The following is an 18,809-nucleotide window of genomic DNA, read 5'->3' as shown; positions in this document are numbered from 1 at the left end:
TGGGGCGAATGAATGGCTAAAAATAAATTCACAAACATGAAGTGCGTTAAAAAAGCAAGTTTAAAAATAATTACCTTAAAATATTTTATTTTATATTAAGTACACGCTAGGATTGTTTTATATCGGTAAAAATGAAAATGATTATTTACTTATATAAAAATATATTTTATTTTACACATTTCCTCATGTGCACACGAGGGATCCGATTCTCAAACAGTCGAAGACTGTTTTCTCAATTTTTTTAAACACTGCATTTACAAAATATTACCAATGAAAATGTTCGAGCGGACGCATCGATCGATCGATCGAACTTTTTCATCAGTAAATTTGGCCAAAACCATCGGAAAAAACTAGAGAAAATTCATGAAGTGAGCTTAGATTGTGTGAGAATCGAGTCCCGGTTAACCTAATTATAGCATCTGACGCACGACATCCAAAATTCTAGTTAAAAACTTATAATTATTTAGGTACAGGGTAAGGAACACTGAAATAAAATAAATCGCTCTCATATTGAGACGGCAATGCAATATCACCTCACTGTTAGCCATAATAAGATTCAACTTTGCTTGACATTTGCAATACGACACCGCTCCCACCCGGCATGATGACGTTCATTGAAATATCAGCTTTAAATCGTCCGCTAAAGACATATTCCATGATTCCGCTAAATTGTTGTCAATGTAAACATTGACAACAATTTAGCGGAATGCTCACATCTAGACAATGCAAAGTATGCCCACAGAGAACGCTTTAGAGCTCAGTTTTCAACGAACGTTATTTTGTTGGTATTTCGTCTGTTTTAGCATTACTCCAGTGTACATAAAAAAGCGAATATTTCATACATTATAACGGAAGTGATCGAACCTATCTCGGTTAAAATGTATGTATGTATATTCGCATCAATCGACGTTATTTTCTTAAATTTTAAATCATGCAGCACATCAAGTTACCGTGCATGAACCTCTAAGGCGTGGTAATAGAGGCGAGTTTGCAATTAATTTGGGTAGGTTCATGTGGTGTTGACTGTACGAGATTGGAACAAACAATTTCAATTGTGATCTTCTGCAACTATATTAAACCTGCGCACACGCATCGTTTGCGTTCACGAAAGCATATCTATTTATTTTAATAATAAAATAGATTTGAATTTTATTAACAGTATGGACAAAAGTGTTAAATAGCAAAATTTAAGAAAATTTACAAAATTACCAAAAATATTTATCATATTATTAATTATTTTTGAGAATCGGGCCTCTCTTATATGGTTCTCAGTGCGTTTCGACCGCTGCGGCCGCGCGGTCATTACAATCCGTCAATTTTCTTAACGAAGGAATCATTTCCAAAATCAATCATTCATAAAATTGACATTACCACAGCACAGATTCATTATTTCAAAGACTGATAGTAAAACTAATTCATGTCTTTGTTAAAAGTTGTAATCACAGCGCGGCCGCAGCGGACGAAACGCTCTGAAAACCCCCGGCGTGACTCCGACGATACCACTTTTAATAGCATAAACTATTTTGTCCTATTGTTCTTTGGCATAACGATTTTGACATAATAGGTCTAAGGCATAATTGATTTTTGGCATACGGGTAAATGTGGCGTAATTAACTTTTAAGTTGGGTTAGATTAGTTATGGTTCAAATTGTTATGCGTAAGAACGTTATGCTTAAAAATCATTATGTCACAGTAAAAGTGTGACATGTTAAATTATGACATAAAATTGTATGCATAAGAATAGGGAATCGACTTGGACATTATGGGATTCTAAGGACCAGCTGTCACAGTGAAGTAGACGTCGCACGGCAGCTGAGGCCTGCTCCAGGAGTCGAACACCAGCGGCTGATCCTCCTTGACGTAAACGTCGAGCTTGGGATCGCGCGCCTCGGCCGTCACTTCTTTCATCTGACAGTGGGAAAGTGAGTCTTGTAAATTTGATAAAAAGTAGTAATAAATAAAATAATAATATTGCCGAACAGCAGAAAGGCTGTAGAAAAATGTGTCAGGGTTGCAAAGAACAATTGGTCATAGACTCGGTAATTTTGAAACAAGCCCAAAAATCCAAATCTAATCTATTTACAATGTATATAGACTACCAAAAAGCTTACGATTCTGTCCCCCACTCATGGTTAATACAGGTTTTAGAAATATATAAAATCCACCCAAAAATCATTTCATTCCTCAAAATAATTATGTCTAACTGGTCTACCCAACTTAAACTTCTGCCAAGCGCTACCTCCGATCAAATGGAAGAATTTGCGCCAATAAAAATAAAACGTGGCATCTTCCAAGGAGATGGGCTAAGTCCATTATGGTTTTGCCTTGCACTAAATCCTTTATCTAACTTACTTAACACCTCTTTAAAAGGATATCCACTAGATTATACAGAAACAGACAGACAGACACGTAACGTAACACATTTAAGTCATTTACTATACATGGACGATATAAAACTATATGCCGACAGCGAAGACAAACTCGATCAACTCACAAAAATAGTAGAAACTTTCACAAATGACATTAAAATGCAGTTCGGACTAGATAAGTGTAGAATTAATTCATGTATAAATGGGCAGAACTATCAACATCGATACACTCTAGAAACTGGACAACAAATTGAACCCTTAGATGAACACAGCACTTACAAATATTTAGGCTTTAACCAATCTATGCAAATTAATCATAAAGAAACAAAATCAAAACTGACCCAACAATTCCGCCACCGTCTAAATGTAATACTGAAATCACATCTATATGCCCGAAACACAATTAAAGCAATTAATACATATGCCATACCAGTACTAACTTACTCATTCGGAATAATTAATTGGACAAAAACAGAATTAAAGTCACTACAAAGGATTATAAACACTACATTAACAAAACAGCGAAAACATCACCCGAGGTCATGCACGCAAAGACTTACTTTACCGAGAAAAGAAGGAGGGAGAGGATTAATAGATGTGAACAATTTGCACAACAAACAAATCACGACATTACGCAAATACTTCCACAATAGACAAAACTTATCCACATTACATAGAGCAATAGTTTTTAATGACCATAAATGTACACCCTTAAATATGAATGATCCATTAATCCAAAAAAATGAAGAAATAGTTGACAATAAGACCAAAACTAGAGATTGGGCCGCCAAGTCTTTACACGGGAGGCATTACCAAGACTTATGCCAAACTAATGTCGACAAAGAAGCGTCGAACGCATGGCTAAGACGAGGAGAACTCTTCCCAGAGACAGAAGGCTTCATTCTGGCAATACAAGACCAAGTTATAGAAACCAAAAACTATCAAAAATATATTATGAAGCAAAATGTATCAGACATCTGCAGAAAATGCAATAGTGTACCGGAAACAATACAACATATCACTGGTGCCTGCAAATCTATAGCCCAAACAGACTACAAGCATAGACATGACCAAGTAGCCAATATTGTCCACCAAAGCCTTGCATATAAATTTAAATTTGTAGAATCTATTAAACCCTATTATAAGTACATACCTGAAACTGTTTTAGAAAACTCCGCAACCAAAATTTACTTCGATAGAGCAATTCTTACTGACCGCACTGTCCATTACAATAGACCAGATATCACCATAGTTAATAAAACTGATAAAACCGCATACTTGATTGACATAGCCATCCCTAACACACACAATCTACAAAGCACCATAGCAGAGAAACTTTCAAAGTATACTGAACTAAAAGATGAAATAGTAAGACTTTGGCATCTTCAAAAAGTTACGATAGTTCCAATAGTGCTATCAAGTACAGGAGTAATACCCAAGCAACTGCATACATCCCTCAAGACACTCAATCTGTCCCCTTACATCTATACCTTAATGCAAAAAGCAGTCATATTAAACACATGCCGCCTGGTCAGAAAGTTTCTACAGACAGACGCTACTCATACACCTTCATTTCCGTCTCATACAAACCATGTTCTCTCTCAACTATCAAACTTTTAATAAAATTTCACTGTTTTTACTTGGCTTCGGCCCGTATATATCGTTAAAATTACCGGGTTAAAACCCGAGAATAAAATGGAATAAAAAAAAAAAAAATAATAAAAATTCAAAAATAAAAAAAAAAAAAAATTCAAAAATTCACAAAAACACAGACCTAAAAGATGAAATATATAGGATATGGAATCAAGATGAAGTTTTCATAGTTCCCATTGTATTGTCCACAACTGGTGTTATTCCCAAGCATTTGCATAATTCCCTCAAGCTACTCAATCTCAAACCCCTTACATATATTAATATGCAGAAAGCAGCAATTCTTAATACCTGTCGAATAGTTAGGAAGTTTATGGACTCTACAGACACTGACACCTACAACATAAATACCAACGACACACGGACTGACCCCCTTAATCTACCCTAAAAATGATAGCCACTTGGTCATGGCCCGTGTTTATCATTAGAATGCCAGCCTCGGCTGAGAGCTTAAAGTGATAAAAACATAATAATAATAATAATGAGAGAGACAGGGATACGTGGAAAGAGAGAGGGGAGGTTTTTGCCCAACCATGATTTAGCTACTCGAATTTAAGGGAATGCACCTATTTATAAATGATAAGACTATATGTCTGAAATAAACTCACAAACTACTGGAATTTCGGAACGACCGCTGTTGAGAAGAAACGCCGAAAGAAACTCTTCGAACAGTGTTGGTCCCTATCATGCCAGATCGGCTTACCATTATTGTTTCTTACATATTTTCCCCCAATAACATATCAAGATACACAATGTACATAGTCAAAAAGTATATCAAAACAGGTTATATGATTACACAAATATATGAGAGACCAGATGACCAGTTCCGTCTGGCCCCGCACACACCTTTGACGACCTCCGTGGCTTAATGGTCATCATGCCGGACTGCTACAGTGGAGGTCCCGGGTTCGAATCCCGGTCAAGACAACATGAAAAATGATCTTTTTCAGATTGGCCCGGGTCTTGGATGTCTATCTATATATGTATATGTTATAGAATATAGTATCGTTGAGTTAGTATCCCGTAACACAAGTCTCGAACTTACTTTAGGGCTAACTCAATCTGTGTCATTTGTCCCTATTTATTTATTATTTATTTAATACCTTGGCCTGCCTGGGCAGCTTCAGATGCACGAGGTTGACGTGCGTGCGCATGGCCGTGCGCTGCGAGAACTTGCGGCCGCAGTGCGCGCACGCGTACGGCTTCTCGCCCGTGTGCGTGCGCACGTGATTCGTCAACACGCTTTTACCCTGGCAATTTATGTATCGATATTCAGTTAAATAGTCTACCGGATATAGAAAGTGGGCTTTTCGACCAAAATGATTTTATCTGTTTTATAATTTATATAAACAGATATTATATAGACATTGTCAGACACGATTACTGTAAAAATATATAACAAACAAGTTTATGCCACTTTGAGGCCAACTGTTATATAAGAGTTGTGTAGAATCGCAAATTAAATTGTATATTTAGAACAAAAGTATTAGAATAAAAGTTGCTCGTTTCGATGTACCCGAGTAGTCTTTAGGAGGTTTTGCGTTTGATACCAGTGACCCTGTATATAGCAGAAACTAAACAATGTCGCGTTCTAATTTCGAACAGCGCCATCTAGATTGACCATACACAATCAAAATATTACATAACTATATGGTTAATATTAAACAATTATTATGAAAAATAATATCAATAGTGCACGAACCCGAAAAGCTTTGCCGCACGTGTCACACACGTGGCGCGGAGGTGGTCGCCTGCCCGCGTGCACTGCCAGGGTGTGTTTAGCTGTAACAAGTATTATATTACAGTTACATCACTACATCAAACACGCCAGTCACATTTTATCACATCTGTCTTAACGTGTCAAAGTGACACTCGCGGCGTAATTATTACTAACTAGCGTTCCGGCCCGGCTTCGCTCGGGGAGTAAACAAAACAAAATATAGACTTAAACCTTCCTCAGTAATCAGTATCACATTATGTATTGGTGAAAACCGTATAAAAATCCATACTACAGTTTTTGAGTTTCATGGGTGAATTTAACGAGCGTTTTCAACTCCGCCGCGGGCTGTCATTAGTGTTTATTAAATTGTACCATACACAGTCATCAATTTAATTATCCTATTTTATAAATAAGTAAAGTACTGGTATAATGTTAATTTTATAAATGAAATTTTTTTTTTTATATTAAATTAAAAAAAAAAAGATTGTTTATTCAAAAAAATGTGCGACACTAATGAAACGCTACACGCCGCGTTCATACAGTCGTGAAATTCACCCTCATACAGACAGACATACGTGGCTTCTTTTTTTTTTATAAAGAAAGTTTGAAGAAATGAACAGGTCCCTAGCGTATTTCACTCGGGGGGTAAACAAAACAAAATATAGACTTAAACCTTCCTCAGTAATCAGTATCACATTATGTATTGGTGAAAACCGTATAAAAATCCATACTACAGTTTTTGAGTTTCATGGGTGAATTTAACGAGCGTTTTCAACTCCGCCGCGGGCTGTCATTAGTGTTTATTAAATTGTACCATACACAGTCATCAATTTAATTATCCTATTTTATAAATAAGTAAAGTACTGGTATAATGTTAATTTTATAAATGAAATTTTTTTTTTTATATTAAATTAAAAAAAAAAAGATTGTTTATTCAAAAAAATGTGCGACACTAATGAAACGCTACACGCCGCGTTCATACAGTCGTGAAATTCACCCTCATACAGACAGACATACGTGGCTTCTTTTTTTTTTATAAAGAAAGTTTGAAGAAATGAACAGGTCCCTAGCGTATTTCACCGCTTGCTGATAAAATATCATATAGCCTAAATGTAACATATCAGACAGATATAATATAAATAAGTCAATTTTAAAGTTATAGATAAGCTGCTTGCTTGCGTGCTTCGCTACCGTGGAAATTTCTGGAAGTACCCCATGTGTTATTCCAGGTTATTTTCTATCCGTGTACCGAATTTCATAAAAATCAGTCCAGTAGATAACGCGTGAAGAGGTAACAAACAAACAAGCTTACTTTCGCATTTTCGTGTAACTGACTCAAAATTTTGTAAACATCTATAAATATACTCTACATATACATTATGTACTTTTATATATTATTAGAAAAAAACATTGTAAGAAACAATAATGGTAAGCCGATCTGGCATGATCGGGACCAACACTGTTCAAATGAGTTTCTTCCGGCATTTCTTCTCAGCAGTGGTCGTTCCGAAATGCCAGTAGTTTGTAGCTTGTGAGAAATAACTATAAATATTGACGAGAAAAAGTGCCTGTGAAGGTCTAATTTCTGAATAAATGAACAAATAAAACAGACAAAAAGATTATATACAGACCCGACTCCCTATTTTTATGCATACAATTTTATGTCATAATTTAACATGTCACACTTTTACTATGGCATAATGATTTTTAAGCATAACGTTCTTACGCATAACAATTTGAACCATAACTAATCTAACCCAACCTAAAAGTTAATTACGCCACATTTACCCGTATGCCAAAAATCAATCATGCCTTGAACCTATTATGTCAAAATATTTTATGCCAAAGAACAATAGGACAAAATAGGTTATGCGATAAAAAGTGGTCCCGAGAGACTCACCCAATGAGCTTCTAGTGGCCAACGCGGCGGGGCATATGGCGCACCGATGAGGCCGCACCCCGTCGTGCTGCACCAGATTGTGATGGTTCATCGCGCGTTCGCTGTCGAAGCGTTTGTCGCAGCGGGGGCATTCGAATCTGTTAAGTCACAAAGACAAATATTATTTATTTGCAAAAACATGAGTTTACAGTTCTTTACAATGTGGTGTTAACAAGAAAAACTTAATCCTACATGTTTCACCGTCCACGGGTATGCAAATTTAAATGGAGAGCGTGCTATCATCCCACAAAACATAATAGACTAAATAAAAGTAATTAAATTAATTAAATTTTTAACCGAGTCTATAATTTAAAAAAATCGTTCAAATTATAATAACATTTATCAATCAGCAAGGACCTGAGGTGCTTTTTTAATAAATTTAAATTCTGATCTTTATATTGTTGTGGAATTTTGTTATAAATTTCAGGTGCCATACATACAATACTTTTACTGAGTAATGCCGTTTTAGAAGGGTGTAAACATAGTGACCATCAATTTATTCAGAAGCTAGCGACACGCCCCGGCTTCGCACGGGTTCTATATTGTGTATGTTATATATAAGGTGGGCACAAATTAACTATAATATTTTAGTGCTAATTACTGATATTTATTAAGAAAGGTTATATCAGTTTTTATTTAAATTATCTACACGTTGGTTTTGGAGAAAAACGAAAATATATTATGTTTTTATATACCTTCCTCTGGAATCATTCGTCATTCGTTCATCATCTATTTAAAAAATCCGCATCAAAATCCTTTGTGTAGTTTCAAAAATCTAAGCATATATAGGGACAGACTGCGGGACGCGATTTTGTTTTATCTATTACTGCAGGCCTACCATCAACTTTTACAGAACGATTCCAATGCAACTCAGTTCAATTTAGGAGCCTAAAATGAATCGCATTCATACTAAAAATTAAGTCGATGGTACGAATTCGCGATGCAGTTCAGTTTAGGTCGTAAAGTGGATCGAGTTAGGTGATGATAGTAAGACCCCAGGTGCTGGAAAATCATCAAACAATTTACATACGCGATCAAGAATGATATGAAGCTACGCACGTTTCCACTTACAAACATTTTAATATATGTGCGGGGAAAATATTTAATATAAAATGTAAGAATGGGTTAAATTGTGTTTTCTGATATCACACTCCACGCATTTCTCCGAAACTCTATGCTTTCCACGAGCTGGCGTGTCAAAAGCACACACCAGGCGTATTTTTTTTTTAATCTAGCGTATCAAGACTTACATGAATGCATGTTTGTCCTTACGTTTCAAACTTAATCTGGATGCTGTCTCAGATGATGACATTTAAATGATGTCACTGCACGCATTGCTCCAAACACGCTATGCACGTTTTCCACAAGCGTGGCGTGTCAAAGGCGCACGCCAGGCGCGTTTTCTCGAAACTAGCGTATCAAAAGACTCACTTGAAAGCATGTTTATCCTTATGTTTCAAGCTCTTAGACAGGTGCTGTCTCAGGTTGTGCGGAGATTTGAATCTGACGTCACATTCCACGCAATAGTAGTCTTTCGCCGAAGAATGTTTCAATTGATGGTGTTTGATCTGCGTTCGTGTACGGAACCGCGCGCCGCACTCTGAACACTCGTAGTTCTTTATGCCTTGATGTATCCTAGTGAGTATTTTGCAAACTTTAAATTGCACAAAGAAAAACACACAAGTATATGTAAAGAATACAAAAATGTGACATATCACACTACGCGCCCCGCGGCTTCGCTCCCGTGGGAGTTTCGCGATGAAAAGCTATTTGTTGTATCAGGTTGTATTCTACCCGTGTACAAAATTTCATAACTATCCGTCCAGTAGATTTTGAAAAAGAGTAACATACAAACATACAATCCTCACAAACTTTCCCATTTATAATATTATAGTAATAATAGTACTAGATCTTCTTACTTTTTTGGATAGCAGCAGAAATTATGTGTACGGTGACCTTAAATTGGGATATATAGTTATCAGCTGATTTTTTATAATTCGCGATTTTAAGTTTGCTTCCATAAGAAAAGTTGTTTAGTAGGTCTATCAGTCAATAATGCCAATGTATAAGAAATCAAGCTGTTACTTACTGCTGGTGTTCCGCAAGGGAATCTTTATTGACAAAAGTCTTCCCGCACTGGTCACACTTTGGTCTGTCTCCGGAGTGATGGTTCCTCATGTGGCCTCTGTGCGTTTTGCTGTTGCTATGCAAAAGGTCACAAAGTACATAGTCAAAAGGTATATAAAAATAAATTATATGATTGTGATCAGAGCGCTGATAAAAAATAATTATAATTTGAAGCGGACGAAGCCTCGGGCAAATGCTAGTAGAATATAATAGATATACAATGTTATTATTATTATAACTGACGACCTCGGTGGCGCAGTGGTAAAGTGCTCGGCTCTGAACCGAGAGGTCCCGGGTTCGATCCCCGGTCGGGTCATGATGGAAAATGATCTTTTTCTGATTGACCCGGGTCTTGGATGTTTATCTATATATGTATTTGTTATAAAATATAGTATCGTTGAGTTAGTATCCCGTAACACAAGTCTCGAACTTGCTTTGGGGCTAGTTCAATCTGTGTGATTTGTCCTGATATATTTATTTAATATAATGTCTGGCCCAAGCGTGGTGCAGTATCCTCATGACATATGTAATTGATTTATGACATTATTACGTACGTTTTGTACATTTAGCTTTTTATTTATATATATATATATATATATATTTTGTGTGACAATTTTCAATAATTCTATTGGAAATACATATTTTATTTATTTATTAAAATTTTTGACATTTTTAATAATGATGTAAATTCGTCCTCCTAATTTTTAATATATATATATAAGACCTATATTTGTTAATTGACGTCCTTGGAGAAAAGGCCGCGGGTGAAGTTTGTTGCGCCGCTTCTTCTTCACCTGCGCTTTGGAAGCCGGCAGTAGACTTAGTTTAAGTAATTTTTTTGTTGTCAATAAGTGATGTATATCATCCTGAATTGAATAAAGAATTTTTTGAATTTGAATTTATTTAACTTGTTCATATTCCACTCACTTGGACACTTTACCGCAGACATTACATGTGTACAATTTTAACTGTCCCTCGTGCTGTGATCTGAAACATCCACACTCATGTTATAAATGCGATGCGAACTATGTTAGCTTCGGACAACAATAAAAGCTTGTGGTAAAAAAAAAGATAATTTTTGTAAAAAAAAAAATAATTTTTACATAGTCGGTGTTCCTCTAGGTTCCCACCTGAGTCTTTTGTAGAAGGAAATTTCTAACTTTTTATACGGTGTTTTCCTCTTGTCTCCATCGTAAATTGAAACTAGAAAAATCTTTTACATGGTGTTCCTCTAGGATCCCATCTAGGTCCTTCACAAATTGAAAAAAAAAAAAAAACTTTATCTCTAAGCTCAAAACGGTACAAAATTTCTGAAAAACCGTAATACACTGTGTTCCTCTAGTATCTCAACTAGGTCCTTCGCCACCACACTCACTTGTAATGGTCCAGTATGGAGGTCCTGTCGATCATCCTCCGGCCGCACTGCACACACTCATACCGGCGCGTGTGTATGAGCGAGTGCACACTGTAACTGTAGCTTGTTGGCAGATACATGTGGCAGAGTTTACATTCGAATGGGCCGCGCGACTGTTTAATGAAAACATAATTTAACTAGATGTTGCCCGGGGCTTCGCTCCCGTGGGATATTCGAGATAAAACTTAGTTAATAGCAATCTTGTATATGTACTTTTCTAATGGTGAGAATTTTTGAAATCGGTTCGGTAGTTTCGGAGATTACCCGCCTCAAACATACAAATTCCGCAAACGCTTACCTCTTTATAATAATACAATATAGATTGGTTTATGATGAATAAATTGATTTATCTTTGTCACTTTCAGGGTTCCGTACATCACAATTTAAAAACGTCGGTTGTCTGTCAGTCAAAAGCCTGAGCGTAGCTTTCGAATTGTAATCCTACTTCCTACTAATATTATTAAGTTTGTGAGGATTGTTTGTGTATATTTGTTACTCTTTCACGCGATAACTACCGGACGGATTGTTATGAAATTTTGTACACGGGTAGAATATAACCTGGATTAACACATAGGGTACTTTTTACCACGAAATTCCCACGGGAGCGGCGCCCCGGGACGCAACTAGTTGAAATGAATTTGCGTGGGTTGCACTGTTGGTACTTTGTTACAGACTGCGCTAAGTTCATTTTAACATATTAAGTTATAACCTGTATTGATATATATATATATATATATATATATATATATAAGCTTGAAAAGACTCACCGGTCTGTGTTTGCTCATGTGGTTTTCTAGTTTCGCTTCGAAATTGAATCCTTTATAGCACAGCTGGCATTGAAACGGGAAACGCAGGCCAGCTTTGCTCTCCTCCTAAAAATTACAATCGAGACAAATACATTTTAACAAGTTAAAAGGTTTTAACTTTGACCTATTGAAGTCTGTAAAGGTTTACAGACTTCAATAGGTCAAATTTTAAATTACACAGTACCAGCTTCGTTCCCGTGGGAATTTCTGGATAATAAATAAATAATATATTAGGACAAATCACACAGATTGAGCTAGCCCCGAAGTTAGTTCGAGACTTGTATTACGAGATACTAACTCAACGATACTATATTTTATAACATATACATATATAGATAAACATCCAAGACCCGGGTCAATCAGAAAAAGATCATTTTCCATCGTGACCCGACCGGGGATCGAACCCGGGATCTCTAGGTTCAGTGGCAAGAACTTTACCACTGCGCCACCGAGGCCGTCAAAAGTCACCGATAAAAAATACCCTATGTGTTATTCCAGGTTATATTCAATCCGTGTACCAAATTTCATAATAATCCGTCCAGTAGATAGTGCGTGAAGAGGTAACATTCTTTCTCACTTTTAATATTAGTTGGGATTATTATTCACTCATTCATCTCCGCGGCTGTGACGCAGCGAAGCCCTCGACTGTAATTTTAAGACCGACCGTCGGCCTGACGTCACCCCTCTTTGGCAATGCCACTATTGCCTATGAGCAAACCTTTAAATCCCTTAGTCGCCTTGTACGACATCCATTGCCTATGAGCAAACCTTTAAATCCCTTAGTCGCCTTGTACGACATCCATTGCCTATGAGCAAACCTTTAAATCCCTTATTCGCCTTGTACGACATCCACGGAGGGATATTGAGGAGACCTGTTCTAAATGCGCTTATCCTTTGCTTACCTCTCTCTGCTTGACCTGTTCCTCGGGGTTTAAAGTGACAATCCGTATCTTCTCCGGGTCGATTTCTACGGCTTTCCTTATTGAATTCTTTGGTTGGGTTTCCTCGTCTGCACTCTTAATATCACTGTAATTGGGAATATTTTATAAAGAATAGGAAACATAACATGTATTCTTCACAGTAGTTCTTCCTCACGGCTGAGGGTCGCGGTCGTTACGTGGAATTGAACACACACAACAACTTTCATGCCACTATTAATAGAATGGTTTGCCATTGCAATCTTAATTTCACACACGAGTTAATAATCAACCGGTGTGCAGGTTTCCCCAAGATGTTTTCCTTCACCAGAAGCAAGTGGTGGTCGATGAAAACTGCTATACATGAGTCAGATCGGTATACAAACTCGTGTGGCACGAGTAGGATAAGAACCTGAGACCTTTCGATCCATTTCGATTTTATTTTTTCTGTGCTTTTCTACGATCAGCTGTGTACAACGCTTTAAGCCGACTCCATTTTGAAGTAGTTATCTTCATATGATTGAGCTGAAATTTTGTACACACGTTTAGTTTGGACGACAATGCATTATTATGACCAGTGTGGTGGACCCAGGGACGTCTCCACACGTGGGAACTCCTCAACGGTTTACTGCACGGTCACGATTTTTTTTATCACGCATAGAAGACCAACAATAATAAATGTGAAGGTAAAGGTTTCACATCACAGATAGTAATAAATAAATATCACCTGCCACTTTGTCTGCATAGTTAAATATTGTCTGTATAGTTAAATATTATCCACAGCATGTGTGAAAGAACATCAAAGATTGGTGTATATATATATATATATATATATATATGTATATATATATATATATATGTGTATATATATATATACATATATATATATATATATATATATATATATATATATATATATATATGTGTGTGTGTGTGTTTTTTATGAATATTTTTCAAAATATTTCATAAAAATATTAGTACAAATCACACAGATTGAGCTAGCCCCAAAGTAAGTTCGAGACTTGTGTTATGGAATACTAACTCAGACCCGGGCCAATCAGAAAAAGATCACTTTCCATCATGACCCGACCGGGGATCGAACCCGGGACCTCTCGTTTCAGAGGCGAGCACTTCACCACTGCACCACCGAGATCGTCAATAACACATTGTAACACATTTGTACAAATACCTAGACTTTCTCTTCTTCATCTTCACCGCTTTCTTCAGTTTCTTCTTCTTCCTCACCGGTTTGTCTTCCTTCTTCTCCACGAGATCAGTGTCTTGAAAGAAGCTTTTAATATCTTCGTCTGTTATATGGTTTACTGAGGATCTGTAAGTGGAAAATTAATATCAATCAATAATAATTTCTTAATTCACATACTGAAGCTGTGGTTCGTGGCAAGATTTAGATGGCAAAATAGAAACTCAGGAATTACATTTGTTGTACTACGTTGCGATACAAACTGAGACGAAAAGAGGCAATTACAGGCGCAATAGCTTATATATAAACACAAGAACAGTTGGCGCCATCTAGGAATAGAATAATTAACCAATTGTAGTGACATCCGTTGGTTCAGTTCTTAAAGTATTAATGATAAAGATAATCGATATTTTATTTTCCCCTTGTAGTCTGTGCAAGCTAAAGAAACTAGATGGCGCTAGTGTGTTAACAGCTTGTGATTGGAACATCCCAGATTGGAATCCTGCACGCGCCACATCAATTCGTATACCAATCTGACTCGTGAATTTTTTGTTTTGTGTAGATTGTGTACATTTTAAAGCGGTGGTGGTGTAATGGTTAAGACGCCCGCCTGTGGATCGAAAGGTCCCAGGTTCGAATCCTACCCGTGCCACATGAGTTTGTATACCAATCTGACTCATCATGTATAGTAGTTTTCATCGACCACCACTTGCTTCCGGTGAAGTGAAACACCGTGAAGAGAAGTTCGGCTAATTGCCGGAAGATGTCGCTGTGTAATCGTAAGTCATCACAGGCGGCTTTAGGCGTCTTGAGTGAAATCCAACACCTCAGCGTTAGTATATAACACACTCGAAAAATATACATTACTAGCTGCGGCCCCGGGACTTCGCTCCCGTGGGAATAACAGGATAAAAAGTACCCCATGTGTTATTGCAGATTATTTTCTACCCGTGTACCTGTATATATAACAACTCGATGTAGCCTATAGAAATCTTGGATAATGTACCTTTCTAATGGAGAGAGAATTTTTGAAATCCGTTCGGTAGTTTCGGTGATTACCCGACTCAAACATACAAACTCAAAAACACTTACATCTTTATAATATTAGTATGTATCGGTCGAGTAGAAGGTAGATTGTGACTAGGAGACGTCCGCTAAGAAAGGATATTTCGAAATTCCATCCCTAAGGGGGTGAAATAGGGGTTGCAAGTTTCAAAGTTAGTTTGTTATATTTTTACCCGAGCGAACGGGACGATAGTCTATAATATTGTTAAAAAGAGGTAAGCGTTTGTGAGTTTGTGCGTTTGAGTCGGGTAATCATCGAAACTACTGAACCAATATAAAAAAATCTTTCACCATTAGAAAGGTACATTATCCAAGATTGCTATAGGGTATGTTTTATCTCAAAATTCCCACGGGAGCGAAGCCCCGGGCAACATCTAGTATGAAATAAAGAAAGACTATACCTGAATTCGTTTAAAGCGATGTTGTCCTCGAAGTCCGAGAATTCGTTCTCCGACTTGACGCCGTCGCTCGGCGCCCGCGGCTCTTCCGACGGCAAGCCCAGAGACTCCAGTTCAGATTTCAGCTTGGTTTTCTCGTGCTAAAACAGAAAATGTTACAAATATTGTCATATTATTTTTTATTTTATTTCAGGGGCCGTCCATTAATCACGTGATCTTTTTTAAAGCATTTTTTAACGCCCCCCTAACCCCTTGGTGATACGTGGTGAGATTTAAAACTAAAACAACACATATCTTAAAATTTTTAGAGCAAAGTTTGGGTATTGAATGAAAATTTTAAATTTTGCCAGTTCTGGCTTTGATTTCATGACAGGCTGATGACAACACTCTTTGGGAATGCGGCTGTTGCCTATAACTTATACCCAGTTTCTTATACAGCCCATGAACGTCAGGAGCCCATGTTACACTTTCTTTTATTTCCACTTCAGACAGTTTTATATTGGCATGTATATCGTCTTTGACGACATCAAGCCAGCGCGCTCCTTTGATTTAGATCTGGTCGTTTGTGGTATCACAATTACCTGCAGTGTTTTGTGGAAACCCATTTTGCCGCGTCCGCTGGTGTCCACGGTGAGGGTAGAGGTGGCGCACAATTTGGGGCTCGCATACTTGCTCAGCTCTGGGTCTTGTGCGTCTATCGGAAACTGGAAATCGGGTAGATAGTGTTAATGTGATAAACACATAAAAAATTAGATTCCCTATTTTTGTGCATGCAATTTTATGTCACAATTTAACATGGCGTCCTTGTACTTATCATAGTAATAGTTAAGCACAATATTAATTTGACATAATGTTTCAGGCAAAATTTTTTTAACACATACCTACCATACAATTTTAAAGCATAATATTCTAAAGCATATTGGCGGCTTATGTGTGGCCCGAGGGCCGCCCCGCCGCACCCTGACCTACTGCTACACTATAGCTTTATGCAAATCAAAATTATGGTAAAATACGTTAGCCTAAACTATAATTATTCTTATTGAAAAGGTATGCCAAAATACAAGTATGTCAAAATATTATTATGTCAAAAAAAAGTAACTTGTTATGCTAAATTAAATTAGGATAAAAAAATTATGCAAAAGAAAGGGATCCAAAAAAATCACTACTAACCCATACATCAATTTCTGAACTTCCAGGGAGAACTGGTCAGCTCTCATCTCATATATTTCGTGTTTTATATCTATTTTTTGTTTCAGCATTATCACAATTGTAATACCTTTTTTCATAATTTTAAATTAACTAATACTTTGTTATACAGGGTTACAGTTGGTATATATATGGTATAAGACCATCCAAGGTTCTCCCTACCCTGTGCCTTGGTTTGACTGCGCTAATCTCAGAGTGAGATCAGGTCATATTCCAGTTAACAAGTTTTATTTTCTTATTAAAAAAGCCCATTTGGATGCATGTAATGTGTGCAATAAAACTGAAGATTTGCTTCATGTTTTGTTGGAATGTGATCAGTACTCAAGCTTAAGAAATAAACTCCTGCGCGATCTCTATTTGGGCAATGGTGAGATCAACATTATGTTGAACAAACCATTGTCTCAGGAGGGCAGATGTATTTATATATTCTGGAGAGGGGTGATGACTGAAATTTTAGTACTTTGTAGCTTTTTGGTAACTAATATTATAAATGCGAAAGTAAGTTTGTTTGTTGCCTCTTCATACATTATCTACTGGACCGATTGTTACGAAATTTGCTACATGGGTAGAAAATAACCTGGAATAACACAAAGGGTACTTTTTATCCCGAAACTTCCACGAGAGCAAAGCCCTGGGGCGTTGCCAGTAATACATAAATTTGATGTGAAAGGTCTAGTTTCTGATTAAATGTCTTGACTTCGATGATGAACTTACAGGGGCACATCGTGTCAGGTACTCGTATAAGAGACTGTGTGCTCTAATGATCTTGCGTTTGAACCTGACAGCTTTGTGTAGTAAGGCGCAGCACTCGTAGCACAGCCAGTGTGGGAGACCATCTGATACTGTCACCTGATGGAGAAGAAATCAATCAACAGATCAAACTTTTTAGGAAAAATAACACGTATTGTCGTCATTAGAATGAGTAAGGTTATCCGACAATTTTTAAGCGGGGAAACTCCAAAAATGTTGCATTCGGACAGTTCTACGACATATTTAATGTGTGTACAATAATAGAAAAAGTTAAAACTTACGTCCAATCCAGCTATTTCCATTAATTCCGATCGGTAAAGAGATGCATCTTTAACATTTCGATTTGTAGATAAACAGCAACGACATATAGGTTTGATCAGTTCCAGAACAGGTTTAAGATCACCATCCATCATTGGAATATCCATAATCCCGTCTTCATGCATTTTTGATGTTTAAATAAAAAATATTACCTTAGAAATACTTTTACAAACCAAAGTTAAAATGTAAACAATATGGCGTTGGCTTAGACGTTTTACTTTTTATTCTTTCTTGACTGACTGTCAGGCATAGTCATCTATAGATATGCAGCCGAAAATAACAAGATTTTTATGTCACATTTATCCCGCCAGAGTACAACACTGTATGTTAGGTACACGTTTATTTTAAAGTACTTTATTAATCCTTTCATTATGTAAGCATTCGTTTGTGAAAATATACAACACTAGCATATTCGGGTGCCGAAATATTGGGAAAAATCGTTATCCATAAGATAAAAAAACTTCGAAAACTATGGGATACGCCTCAGTCGAAAAGAAGCTCGGAACACTTCACACGTGAAGACTTATTAAAATATGGACTTCATACAAGTAAGATTTTCAGTCAAAATTAAGTGTATTTATGACCACAGTCGAACAAATAATGCAGAACATAACCTAAAATAGTGTTATTATTTTCAGGATAATCCACTAAATCCTTCCTTTTTCCTTTAAACTCGCACCACGATTGCATAGAAGGTATTTTTACTGCAACAGTATTGAAAATTAGCGCTTTTTGTCTCCATTGGCAATGTTTGTGTACCTTAGTTGTACCAGTAGTGCCATCTATGCTGAGCTTTGCATAATATGCCCTATTATGAAATAAATATTTTCATTCACTATGTTAAAGAATATGAAAAATTTGAGGATTTTAGAGCCAGCGGCAAAGTGGATCGGGTGCATTTGAGATACAAGCTTGAAAAGCCAGAAACC

At 36.8% G+C, this 18,809-nt stretch overlaps 1 protein-coding gene and 1 non-coding gene across 3 annotated transcripts; one reads left to right on the top strand and one right to left on the bottom strand.

The window, feature by feature from the left end:
- Positions 1–684: 684 nt before the first annotated feature.
- On the bottom strand, positions 685–18,086 carry LOC128681954 (zinc finger protein 892-like). 2 transcript variants are annotated; one of them, XM_053766326.2, is made up of 15 exons: positions 17,844–18,086; positions 17,527–17,661; positions 16,188–16,310; positions 15,610–15,746; positions 14,132–14,272; positions 12,928–13,051; positions 11,987–12,091; positions 11,181–11,332; positions 10,733–10,792; positions 9,768–9,875; positions 9,110–9,313; positions 7,640–7,776; positions 5,722–5,801; positions 5,123–5,269; positions 685–1,908 (listed from the first exon to the last, which is right to left on the bottom strand). In XM_053766326.2, the coding sequence occupies exons 1-15, from the start codon at positions 18,003–18,005 to the stop codon at positions 1,771–1,773; spliced, it is 1,953 nt and encodes a 650-aa protein (XP_053622301.1). In that variant the 5' UTR covers positions 18,006–18,086; the 3' UTR covers positions 685–1,770. The 2 variants fall into 2 exon arrangements, with proteins under 2 accessions (XP_053622301.1, XP_053622300.1); XM_053766325.1 differs by having other exon boundaries at positions 9,768–9,881; positions 17,844–18,085.
- TRNAQ-CUG (transfer RNA glutamine (anticodon CUG)) lies at positions 10,049–10,121 on the top strand. Its single transcript has one exon. It is a non-coding gene; the product is annotated as a tRNA-Gln (tRNA).
- Positions 18,087–18,809: the final 723 nt, after the last annotated feature.

This window comes from Plodia interpunctella, chromosome 29, assembly GCF_027563975.2.
Source record: "Plodia interpunctella isolate USDA-ARS_2022_Savannah chromosome 29, ilPloInte3.2, whole genome shotgun sequence".
Lineage (NCBI taxonomy): Eukaryota > Metazoa > Arthropoda > Insecta > Lepidoptera > Pyralidae > Plodia > Plodia interpunctella.
This window is presented reverse-complemented; position numbering and strand designations above follow the sequence as displayed.

Coding starts and splice junctions, on each gene's coding strand:
- LOC128681954 (XM_053766325.1), bottom strand. CDS start 18,005: ATGCATGAAGACGGGATTATGGATATTCCAATGATGGATGGTGATCTT. Junction 7,777..9,109: donor AAGGATAAACATGCTTTCAA/GTGAGTCTTTTG, acceptor GTGACTTAACAG/ATTCGAATGCCCCCGCTGCG. Junction 1,909..5,122: donor AGCTGCCCAGGCAGGCCAAG/GTATTAAATAAA, acceptor TCCCACTGTCAG/ATGAAAGAAGTGACGGCCGA.